The sequence below is a fragment of the Drosophila rhopaloa genome, unplaced genomic scaffold, assembly GCF_018152115.1.
Source record: "Drosophila rhopaloa isolate 14029-0021.01 unplaced genomic scaffold, ASM1815211v1 contig_7, whole genome shotgun sequence".
Classification (NCBI taxonomy): domain Eukaryota; kingdom Metazoa; phylum Arthropoda; class Insecta; order Diptera; family Drosophilidae; genus Drosophila; species Drosophila rhopaloa.
In genome coordinates this window covers 74,397-86,728 of record NW_025335167.1, presented here as the reverse complement: position 1 = coordinate 86,728, position 12,332 = coordinate 74,397, and the positions used below count along the sequence as shown (strand labels likewise).

Sequence of the window (12,332 nt, the reverse complement as noted above, 5' to 3'; positions counted from 1 at the left end):
GACTGTTTAGTTGTAGGAACTCTAGAAGCACGTATAAATAGAAGCTCGTTTCGATCTAGAGGTAGTTATAGTTCCAACCAAAGCACCATGCAGTTCTCTACCTTCCTGATGGCCATGTTGGTGGTTACCACTCTGATGCTGTTCAGTGCTCCAGCAACTGAGGCCACCTTCCTCCTCATCGCTTGCCTGCTGCGGTCACCATTGTGCCCATGGGTCACCACTGCAACTACTGCCACCACCAAAGGTAGTGGTTAATAGGACTATAGCTCACATTTGATACGATTCCCAAAACATGGACCTACACTAAATAAAATAATTTTTCTGTTGCATTACATTATTGCAATTTTAACTTAGCTACTATAAATCAAGCCGGGAACTTTAAAAAGTTTATGTAAGGGCCAACTATTCCATATGTTACAAAACGGAACTAGAGTACATTTTTGTCTTGTATTTTCTTCAAAAATATCATTAGCATTCACAATTCTTCGTTCACATTTGAAATGCAATTACTGCACTAGTTAGCTAAGACTATGTTCAATTCCATTGGTAGTTTTTACATTACTGATATTTTACAGTGTGCATATGGCCAATTTGGCGACTCATTGAATGCGATTGGTGACGGTGGACTGTTGGACGTAGCTGGCCAACCATTCGCCCACCTGGGCCTTGTTCACCGTTAGCCATTTGATGTTGGCCTTCACCGTTTCCAGTGCCTGTTGGCGAGCTGCAGTTCCGGCTCCCGCCTCGGGATACTTGGTGAAGAACTGCTGCATCTCCTCCAGCTTCGTCTGCGTGGAGAATCGAGCAGTGATCGTGGGGATCAGTCGACCCAAGGTACGCTCATTGATGCCGAACCGCTCCACCAGCTGCTCCCAGTTCTGGCGCACATAGTCCCACACCAAGCTCTGACCCACCGGATTGGTGGAGATGTAACCTAACAGCGTAAAGTAGTCCTGACGGCGCACATTGCTCTCGTCCCAGGCCCAGTTGATGTACCGCTGCAGTAGCCACGGCACCTGCACGGCGGCCAGGCAGTTCATCAGCTTAAGCTTTTCCTGAGCATCGGTCTCGTTCAGGTACAGCTTCCACACCTGATCCCAGGCAGCCTCCGTGTTCACCTGCTGCAGACCATAGTAGTAGACCACGTCCCGGATATCAGGGCTGGGTCGGATTTCGGGACTGGCCAGCCACTGGTTGAATAGCGTGACAGCCTGCTGCAAGGAGCTCTCGTGACCCAAACTGCAAGCGGAGCTCAGTACCTTGATGCGCAGGCGACTGTAAAAGATTGATAATTTTAATTAAGGAAGGCTTCGATTTACTTTATATAGCTGATAGTTTGAAATAAATTTCGATAAAAACTTTTACAATTAAATATCCTCATTAAAACGTTGATTTATGAGAACACCTTCTTAAATGTTTAAAGGAATATAGTTTTTCACGAAACTTTGTGCAAGTATAACCGCATTACTGCAGTAAAGTTTGGAATAAACTATTTATTGTTTTATAGAAATTTGTTGAGGCTGGCAATGAAACAATTCTGCGAAACGTCGTGATATTTTAAATGTAAAATTGTCTTACTTTTCCAGATGATCGGTGCCGACAGTAAAGGTGACGCTCTCCACAATGGGCGTAAGCAGCTTGCGGGCGTAAGTTGTGAAGTTGCTGTACAGATCCGTGTAGTAGACGCGATTCCTTAGCGTTGACAGGGAGGCTGTGCCCACGCTCCAGGGCACGTAGTCCTGCTCGGTCTCCAAGTATGTGCTCAGATCCAGTGCCACGGCGTAACTCAGCTGTCCGGCAGCGGCCAAAGTATTGGCATCGTTCAGCAAATGAGCACGATCGGCGGTGCTGAATGTTTCCCGGGACGCCTTGATCGCAGTGGTCAGCGCTGTCCACTGCTCGGCAGCGTAGTTCACTCGGTAGTAGCCCACCTGATCCTTGTTGAACTTGATCCAGCTGGCTTCGCTCGGGAGCGTGATGGTGGCCTCGTTGTCGTTGTGGTTGAAGATCGTGGACTGGACTTCGCTGTTAACGCTGCTCGTGTAGGTAATGGGAATCGACCAACGGTAGCTGTTGAAAGAGGAATCGCTTAAGTATAACGTAACAAGGGAAAGATCTCTTTCTAAGCTTAATTTGTTCTGTTTTTGCTAGTTATGGACTTTTCTTTAGATCGCATATATACTTGCTTATAAAAATCGACTTACTTGAATGACGATGGTTCAGCTTCGGCTGCGTAGTCATCCTCATTGGCTAGGAAACGTTTTTGGGTGAGCTTGTAAGTGTTGCCACTTTTCTCCACCTCCACAACTGGAAGACCCATTTGCTCCGTCCAGGTTTGCATGATCTGTCTGCAAGTTACAGAAAAAAATGGAAGATTAGATGGGTCACCTTTTCAAGAGGTACACTATGCTTACTTTACGTCAAAGTCGAGTCCCTCCTCTTCCTCGACGGCGGTAAGGTAATCCTCAGTGGTGGCAGTGCCGTAGATATGACGGATCAAGTAGCGAGTGGTGGCGTTCTTTAGCTTGGGCTCGCCCACCAGATTCTCCAGCATGCGAACTAAAGAGGCTCCCTTGGAGTACGTGATGGTATCAAAGTACTCCGTGATCTCGGCAGGGCTCTCAATTGACTTGACAATGGGGTGGGAAGCCAAAGTAGCGTCGATGGTCAGCACGGGATGCAGTTCTTCAATCACAAACTGATTGTCCATGTCCCAGTCTGGGTGCATATGCTTCACGCCCTTGTACTCCACAAAAGAGGCGAATCCCTCGTTCAGCCACAGATCGCTCCACCAATTCATAGTCACCAGGTTGCCGAACCACTGGTGGGCCAACTCATGCGCCACCACGACGGCCACGCGCTGCTTATTGACGCTGGAACTGGTGGATTCGTCATAGAGGAGAGCAGTCTCCCGGAAGGTGACCAATCCCCAGTTTTCCATGGCACCAGATACAAAATCAGGTATGGCAACCATATCCAGTTTGGGCAGCGGGTAAGAGGTGTTGAAGTAGTTGATATAGTAGGCGGTCACTCCTGCTCCAGTCTCCAGTGCGTACTGGGTTTTCTCGACCTGCGCAGGCGGGGCGTATACCCTTAGTTCAATGCTCGTTCCCTCCACGGTGGTGGTTTTGTACGCGAAATCCGACACCACAAAGGCGGCCAGGTACGTGCTCATGGGTACAGTCTCTTCGAATGTCACCTCGGTGAGATCGCCATCGACGTACTCACTGGCCACCGGCATGTTGGAAAGTACATGGTACTCATCGCCACTGGGGCGAGCCACCGTGATGGTGAACTGGGCCTTCATGGCGGGCTCATCGAAGCAGGGGAAAGCCAAGCGGGCGTAGGTGGGCTCGAACTTTGTGGTCACAATCGATCTGAAAGAAAAAATGGGGTAATGTTAGTGGTCTCCGATAATATGGGATTCAACATGAAACCAATCGATACAGTTTTTGATATAATTTGTAAAACCAAATTCACAGAACAAATATATATAGTTTTATAACCTATTTTTACATCGATATTTAGTTAAAATATTTAATATTATTTGAAATAAACCAAATAATATATATGGTATGGTATATTATCCCAAACGAGGATATTCAACTCTTTTATGATATGGCAATATTTTCAGTGTAATGAAAATTGCAGTTATGTAGTAGAGATTCATATTATAACCCCAAAATAATTAAAAACCGGAAAAGTACCTTTTAAGATGGAAAATGTTAGGAGTGTTAGACTTTTAAATAATGAGTGTATATAACTGGTTCTAAGTGACGTACTATAAAGGGATTCTTATAGCTAGGTTAGTAAGGTGCATGCTGGGGGTTTTGGTAGGTTAGTAGCCTGGCTACCTGGAGCGGTTCTTCAGCTTGTCCAAGTAGGAGCTTTGGTACATCCCCGTAATCCGATCTGTTAGGGATCCATTGAAGTTCAGGCGCAGCGAGTAGTTGCCGACCTCCAGGGGCTGCTCGAACTCTGTGACCCAGTACTCGAACTCCGGATGGGCGAAGGTCAGCGAGGGGGTGATCTCCTTGAGCGGAGATCCCGATTCGTCCAGGTGCTGCACCGCCACAGTGCTCACATTCAGCTGCTTTACATGCACCGGAATGAAGGCGATGGGCTCCAGGACCTGCAAGCTGATGCTAATGTTGCCGGAGTAGTTCTTCCGGTCGAGATCGGGGCGCAGGTGGAGGCGGTACTTGCTCGGCTTTATTTGCGCCGGCAGCCGGAATCCCAGTTTCTGGAGCACCTTGCTCGCGGCTTTGATGGCGGGCGCCAAGGTGGCCATTACACTCAATTTTCTGCTGGCGGGCACTTGCGTGGTATGAACGCGGTTATCTGCGTTTAATAGGCGGTTTAATTATCAGTTATTAGTCTTTGGGCGCTCAAATCACTATATTTGTTTAATCTATCAGTCTCATAAAAAGTTAAGAACAGTGTGGCAGTTTTTGTCAAATATGCCTCGTAATGCTAAAAACTCCCTTTAATATACGAAAAATGGTGGAGAACTTGGGTGGTTTCAATTGGTATTATTTACCGCAGAGAGTGCGCGCCAAATTCAAACATGATTTCAAATAAATCATGAATTTTTTTCTTATTTCGTTTTTGTAGTGTCTGACAACTAAGAAAAATATGTACATGATTTCAAAATATTTCATGCCTGTTTAATAAGCCCAATATATTTATTTGCTTTTGGTTATGCACTTCGAAATATATATAAAATATTGTCGCTGATACTTCAAAACTTCATTAAAAATTTACGAGTCGTTCTAAACATCTAAGTTTTAAATAAACAAATGCTTTTAAAGTTAAAAAAATATATGTTTTAACAATTATAAAACAAAAAATCTCCTAATGTGAAGTTCGACTGTACTAGAAGTTTGCAGATAAAAGTTTATATTTTATTATTCCTTTATTACCTGGCAAAAATATTTTAAATTCTAAATTTAATTTACCTAAAGTTCACACGATCGGTATAAAGTTAATTGTAAATAAATCTTTTTATTCTAATTTTTATTAATTATAAATGACCCCTGACTGTCTGTACTTTCTACTTCTTTCTACATGGTATTTGATCAAATAAACTGATTTTTAGCTCACTGGCCAAGACGAACCTGAGAGAACGCTCAGAATGGGCTTTGTGGAGAGCAACTGATCCCGGTCGACGTACACGGTGCGGATGGTGGAGTTTAGGGCCCACTGGGAGGCGTTCGAGGGCTGCTGCCTCTGGTGCTCCTCGGCTATGTTCTTGCCCACGTAGACGAGGGCGCCCAGCAGGAAGCCGCAGAGGACCAGCAGGAAGATGCAGAAGGCCGCCAGGGTCAGGATCGTGTTGCTGGGGGCCTTGTGTGGCCGGTTGGTGTCCTTGATCCGGTGGTTATCGTCTGTGGAGAGACTGCTGCGCGGGCGGACGTTTTTCGCTGCGTACATGCTGACTTTTGCTTTCGATCCACCTTCTTTTTGTTTAACTTTTTTCTCAATTTTTCTTAAACTATTTACACTGGTTTTTGGGTGCTGTATGACTCGTCGTTCTACAACAGTAAATCACTGGGAAACATTATTAAAGGTTCTTTTTTTTAATGTCACTGCCGCGATCAGTTAGCTCCACTTTAACTGTAGTTTTATCACGAACTGAGGCTGCCCCAAAATGCCACAACTTCATCCAATCTATTGTGTCATCGGCGAGGTAATTCGAGAGCATCATAAAAAGCCGCGTACTGAATTACATGCGTCGCCGCCGCTGCCATCATCAGTTTTTATAATCTCCGAGCTGCTTATAAACAAGCCCGGGTTTATTTGCCCGGCTTTTATGGTGCGGAGGTGCCAGGTGAGAAGGCGGGGCAGCTCAGCTTCCGTCACATTTCACATTTCACTCCATCTCCAGGTGGAGATTGCCTCAATTTTGTCTCGCTGCAGATCGATCAGATGCCTGTAATTTTTGTCCCCCAATCCCCCGCCAACGGTCACGTAATGAAGTTGGTCATTTCGTGAAATTGTTACTGCAAATACTCGAAGTCATTTTTTAGTTTAGTTGCTGGTTGGTGTTGGAACTGGGCTAGCCAACCGCAAGAGTTGCAATTCGAATCCCCGGGCTTGTTGCAATGATACGGCCACCACAGGCCACTTTCTACAGAGGCGTCTTTACACGGCAATATGCGATATCCAATGAATCACATAATATTGATTTTTAAAGCTGATAAGCTTACTAACATCATATAGATAAAAAAGTAATGAATTTTTTCCCGTGTACGATTGATTGACGGATCACAAAAGGTTGTTGGCTTTTTGCCTGTCAATTTACCGGGCAGATATACGACTTTGTTGCACAAATCTGCGGAGCTTGTGCGATGGGAAGAAAACGGCGATGCCATTATTAGCAATGGAAATGAATTGAATTGGCCGCAGAGCCGTGATACACGGCTTGTGCCTGGACAATTATGTCAGGATATAGGAGTACTCGTACCAAGGCATATATTATAAGAGAACAATATGGGATGCAGCTGCAATATCACACGGAACCTCGCATACACCCGAACCCTATTCACTTTAAATTGTGCGAAATGAGGAATTCGAGACTGCAGAATATGCTAATTTTTTCCCCAGCCGCCGGGCAATTGTCTCCGATACCCAAACCATCACCCCCTCGAATCTTCCGCGGATGATGTAATGCTGACTCAATTAGGGAGCGCACATCGCACAAAGCCACCGCACATCGCCGGCAACGAAATTGCATGACTACCACCTTATGAGCGGCTGAAAAAAAACAGCCAGAAGATCTGCAGACAATGGCAGCTGGTAGGTCGGGTCTAGAGTACGTATACTTGTATATATCGCCGACTTTCAAGAGGCAATCGGACACGCCCCATTGCACAAACGTGGATGTCTTCGCATTCTGGGGCCGATGAAGCGATGATCGCGGGGGCACAAGCCAGAAACATAACAGTTCTCATGCTTCGCTAATGAGTCGCATAAATTTCACTTCTTTGAAGATCGACTCGAACGCACACAGAAAAAATTCAGATGGATGTTAGAAGAACAGTAAGACTTTGAATGAGCAAAACGAATACATTGTCATTAACCAATTTATCCTATTGTTAGTTATTTGATATTGTCAAATTGGTATGCATTTTTTTAATGTAAACCAAAATATCTCATTCTTCTTGCATCTTAAGCCAAATAATTGTAAATAGTGAGCGAATTTAGCCTATTATTGTTAATTAAAATTTATTCATTCAAGGACGGTAATAAGTAGTGATAATTTTTTTATTTATCAAAACACTGTTTTTAAATTCTAAAAATTTTGAAAAAATAAATAAAGAATAAATTATTTTCTAATCTTTTTTTCACTGCATATAATTATTTTGTTTACTTCAGAGCAGCAGTGCATTCAGTTTTAAAAATTTGAAATTTAAAGCTTTAAATTGAAACACGTTCTTCAGGCTTTTTAAGGTCATAACTTTCACGAAACACAGAGTAAAAGCCGCAAAAATTCAAATAGTATACGTGACAAGTGCGCCCCAGAAACACCCAAAACACAAAATAAAACCCAGAGTTGTAAGAAATACAACCCATAACACCCGCGATGGGATGACACTTGACAAAGGTCGCCTATACGTGCCTGAAATTTACGATATTCACAAATGAAAAATTAAAATAAAAACAATAACAAAAGGGGCAAATAGGTGGACAAAGAAATGATTGCCACAATTTGCATGTTTGGGGTTAACGGAACGCGAAATAAATTTACTATCAATCAAAGAGTTGCATCACTGATTACAAAGGTTGGCCATAAAATTGGAATAGGAAACATTAGCCTTGACAAATTTATTTGAATACAGTTAAATGAGGTCTGCCAATTAAACAATTCGTTTTAAATGGGGCTTAGTCCAAAAAAATAATTATTAATAAAGCAATCAAAAGCCAACATAAAATTGGATAGCTCGGGTAGAAGTGCATATAAGAAAAACTTAAGGTTTAGTTTACTGGAAATCTGTCCTAATTAAGAAAAAGACAATAAAAGTTGTTCTTACAGTCAAACCTGTTAAGCAATTTACTTCAATTAAAAACTTGTCAATTAATAAGTCAAATACAACTAAAAATAGAAACGCAATGAAATTCAAAGGAAGTCACAGACATTGTAAGCTAATACATTTTATTTAAAGAGCGTCGAACTCTAAAGTGTCGAATTGTTTAATTTACACGCCACAAAAGGTGTCAAATGCCTTATCAATTCCGCCAACAGCAATTAATTAACATTATCAGCATACAAATCCAATTAAAAACCTTGCACTTTCGAAGGTTCTTTCCCACACTTGAGCGAAATTTCTATTTCGCCCAAGAAGAACAAAAAAGAAATCAGTGTCAATGAAAATGAAAAAAGGTTTGACCACTGAGCTGCTTGAACTTCCAAGAACAAAACAAAACGAGAAAACACAGCGAGAAACGGTGAGGGGAAAAATACTACGACAACAAGTTGCTTGGCAGTCAATGATGTCGACCCATTTCGTTTCGACTTTTGGAAGAAAGTATTTTCTCAGCGGCCATTGAGTATCCGCCGCATTGGAGATGTAAACACGACGCATTTCTTGTCCGACAGCCATTTCTACACAGCAAAAAAAAGCCAACAATGTCAATTGCTAATACAAGTCTGTATACTTATCTGACATTGCTGATGATTTAAAAACATAGACCAATATAAATATGATTATCCAAATACATTAAAAGTACATTTAAGAACACTAAACAAACATTAAATAGCTTTAATACGATAAAAATGACAGATTTTATTAGAAAAGGCAAGGGAATATGAACAGCCTCTCAAATAAAATTATAAATGTATCAAAATTAAGATATAATGCAAGAAAACTTTTGAGATTTTAGCTATCAGCTTGATAAATCACATTCAAATATAATTGGATGAGAACAATTAAGATTGCAAATGCATTATGGAATGCAAAGAAGATCAGAGATAAAAGCTATACACAAAAACACGAAAATAAACTTTAATAAGCTTAAAATATCACTTAGATATTTTGAAATGTCCAAAAGGTAAGCCACGCCCTCTGGATCTTTTATCAAGAAAATGTTTTCCCAATTGTTTTCCCAGTGCAGCGACAGTGGCCGATTTAAGGCCAAGAACTTGCGCGGCAAGTGAACTATGTATGCATTTGGCTCCAAGCCTGTTTGCAGCGGGCCAAACGGTGGGGAAAGGGGAGTAAAGGGGGAGCGGTGCAACCTGTTTGATTCGGCCATGTGGAGTTCTCTTGGCCAGCTTGTGATGGCTCGTGGTTTATCGGACTGCCTGCTGAAAGTCAAAGTTGGCATAGAATCCGGTGGTCGTTCGCATTTCAGCAAATATTAAAATTAGTAATCGCATCAATGCGTCCAATTAAAACTCGAATCTCGATCGCATAACGGAATGTGTGACAATGGAGCTTTCGGAGCGGACTCAACGGTATCTGATTGATCTGGGGCACTTATTATCTATTATTCTTGTAGCATTTCGCACTATGCCTTTTACTTGATTTACAGTTGCAATCACAGCTTTTCGTGTCACGTTTTGTCTACGAATGGCATTAATTGTCACTTTGCCGGGTCCGAGAAATATTCTCTCAGCTAATTTGATAACGGCAATTGGCGGACAGATATCATTCTTGATTCAAATCGTAAGCGGGCACACAAAAAACCGGGAAGAACGGAGAAGGGAAATTGAGAATCGTACTGCGGGAAACTGAGATCGTATTTCAAGACGCGAGCCGCTCTTTTGCGACCGTCGCGCTCGGCTTTGAACTTCCAACTGAAGCGCGGCTCGAAAGCGGCCACGATCTTTGAGCTTCGCCGGAAAGCTCGCTCATCAGCTGAGACCGGCTTTTGCATGGCCCCAAACAAGCGGTAAACTCCAACATTGGGGGTATTCTAAATTATGCTGGGGATTGTATGATAAGCACACATACACGGTCAATATCATAGCAGTTAACCATGATATTCTGATCCAGAAAAATAGTTTAAATATACCACTGAACGATTAATAATGGCTTATAACTAATTAATTTTTAATTTGATTATGAATTAACGGGAAATAAAATTAAATTTAATCTGCATATGTATACCTTCAAGACAGGTTCCCAATACTAAAATCTGGACAAAGGGGATCCTGAACCTCTTTTAAAAATTTTCTTAAATTAGTAAATAATTTAGAATCGTATAAAATTATTATCTCATCTAAGCTCAGTTATGTATGTTTTTTACAAAGCTAAAGGTCTTCCTGTATTTTGTTGTTATTTGATTTTGTTTTAAATTAGTTCAAAATTTATAGTAAATAAGTAAGCTTACTGTACAAATTAAACGTAATACTTAATAATACTGATCTCTTGATAATATAGTAAGGCTACTTACTTTTCTACACCCTCAGCATTTGTATAGTTGCTGATGTAGGCGCCCGTTAGACTGGTCAGACTGTAATCGAAACTGGCGGATAAAGTGTAGGCCTTGCTCATGCTAAGGACCTCCCTCATCTTAATTAAGATCAGCTCACGACTGACATCCAGGGTAATTTCGTCGATGGCTATGCGCATGCGCGCCATCATGTTCAGGATGCTGATGCTGTGCACATTGATATCCTTGGCGTGCAGGACGATCAGGTTGGTGACGGCCTCCAGCTGGAACTGGATGGAGACGGTTCCCTCACAGGCACCGGTCTTCAGATCAGGCTGGATAAACAGCTTGTACTTGATCGGCTTAATCTCCGTGGGCAGGCGCCATTCGATCTGCGGGTGTTGTAAAGATTATTCAATATCCACCCCTTCGATAATATACTGTGGCCCTATAAAGTGAGCAATGCCATGATAAGGTGGCGATAAGAAATGGCAAAAAAATTGTGGTCATGTCGTAAACAAAGTGGACTTCGTTGCAACATTTAGGGGGGAATAAAGGGGTTGCGTATTGTGAAATTAAGTTACCTATTTGTGAGATTTAATATCCATGGGAAAGCATGGACTGTAAAACTACCGTTTCTACATTATATTTCCTTTATTATCCTGATGTCATTATTCAAAACATAGTATATCTTAAAATAAAATGTAAAAACCCTCATTTCTGTTGTCTATCTATTAGAAATGGTATTAAACAAGTGGCTTTGAATGTAGTCTTCCAGCACATCCAACTTCCTTTTGGCTTCGTCCAACTCTATCCACAAATTATCCCTGTGAACGACCACAATTACGAGGGCAACGATCAGACATGTGGACAGCAGGCCAAAGAATATAGCCACACGTTCCGCAGTGATGAAGTCTATGAAAATATATATATCTGAAGTTCTTGCTGGCAAACTGCCTTCAAATCGAATAAATACCCTTTATTCTCTCCTTTTTGTTGCCCATTTTTGTGACTCTTAACTCTGTGTTGGCCGCAATTAAACTAACTAAAACGGCAGAATTAGCCAAGTTCTGGCGGAACAAAATTTCTTATTATGATAAAAAGAAAAAACCGTTTACCGGGCGATAAGCACTTGAAATGACCAATGTTAACTTGATAAATGTGAAATTAGTGGCTATGCCGACTTTATGACCACCACTGACCAGTTGGGAAATTTTTCCTATCCGACGTGGGGGTTTTCTGAACCTTCAGCTTGATATATGGCAGTAGACTAGTGCCTAAACTTTTATGGCAGAAATTAAAAAATATCTTGAGAAATACCCTTGAATAATGTTAGATTATCTTAGCATATATAGTGAAAAAAAGAATAGGATGATAGAGACTTAATACTGAACCTATATCCCACTTACCTTTTCAGGATCAGGTAGTCCTGTGGGAAGGGTGGGGTAGATGGGATTAGCACTGGTGGAAGTAGTTCCGGAACTGGAGGATGATTCCCCTCCTGGGGAGGTTACTCCTGGAGAGGTTTCTCCTGGAGAGGTTTCTCCTGGAGCGGTGCTACTACTTGGATTTGTGACACCGCCATCGCCGGTACTGCCAGTTGGAGTTGTGACACCAGGACTTGCAGTTGTCGTGGTCGTCGTCGTGGAGGTGGAAGTAGTGTCTGCAACCAGGGCGTCAATCTTATCGAGGGCGTCCTGCAGATCGTTCTCCAGATCCGCGTTCTGGACGGCCAGGACAATGGTGGCAACGCAAAAAGCCGTGGAGGCCAGGCCCAAAAATATGGCCACCGACTTGGCCGTCACAACTGCAATTGACTCATTTTAGTTTTCGTTCCTTTGGACTCCTTTATATCGAACTCACAGGCAAACATTTTCTAGGGATATTCTTTCCTCACTGCTCAACTGCTTCCACTAGGCTGGACGCCAAACTGGAAACTGAATGCAAGTCGCGAA

General features: G+C 42.3%; 2 protein-coding genes across 6 annotated transcripts; both read right to left on the bottom strand.

Annotated features, from left to right (window-relative positions):
* Positions 1 to 433: 433 nt before the first annotated feature.
* Positions 434 to 12,308, bottom strand: LOC108045530 (glutamyl aminopeptidase). Of its 5 annotated transcripts, none has more exons than XM_044461791.1 (7): positions 12,241 to 12,308; positions 11,787 to 12,184; positions 10,399 to 10,769; positions 2,415 to 3,377; positions 2,205 to 2,348; positions 1,579 to 2,070; positions 434 to 1,275 (listed from the first exon to the last, which is right to left on the bottom strand). In XM_044461791.1, the coding sequence occupies exons 1-7, from the start codon at positions 12,248 to 12,250 to the stop codon at positions 600 to 602; spliced, it is 3,054 nt and encodes a 1,017-aa protein (XP_044317726.1). In that variant the 5' UTR covers positions 12,251 to 12,308; the 3' UTR covers positions 434 to 599. The 5 variants fall into 5 exon arrangements, with proteins under 5 accessions (XP_044317726.1, XP_044317723.1, XP_044317725.1 ...); XM_044461788.1 differs by lacking the exons at positions 10,399 to 10,769; positions 11,787 to 12,184; positions 12,241 to 12,308 and adding exons at positions 3,855 to 4,341; positions 5,118 to 5,550; positions 9,524 to 9,779; XM_044461790.1 differs by lacking the exons at positions 10,399 to 10,769; positions 11,787 to 12,184; positions 12,241 to 12,308 and adding exons at positions 3,855 to 4,341; positions 5,118 to 5,534; positions 9,524 to 9,779.
* LOC108045537 lies at positions 11,046 to 11,401 on the bottom strand. The gene is made up of 2 exons (XM_017124903.2): positions 11,354 to 11,401; positions 11,046 to 11,292 (listed from the first exon to the last, which is right to left on the bottom strand). The coding sequence occupies exons 1-2, from the start codon at positions 11,379 to 11,381 to the stop codon at positions 11,105 to 11,107; spliced, it is 216 nt and encodes a 71-aa protein (XP_016980392.1). The 5' UTR covers positions 11,382 to 11,401; the 3' UTR covers positions 11,046 to 11,104.
* Positions 12,309 to 12,332: the final 24 nt, after the last annotated feature.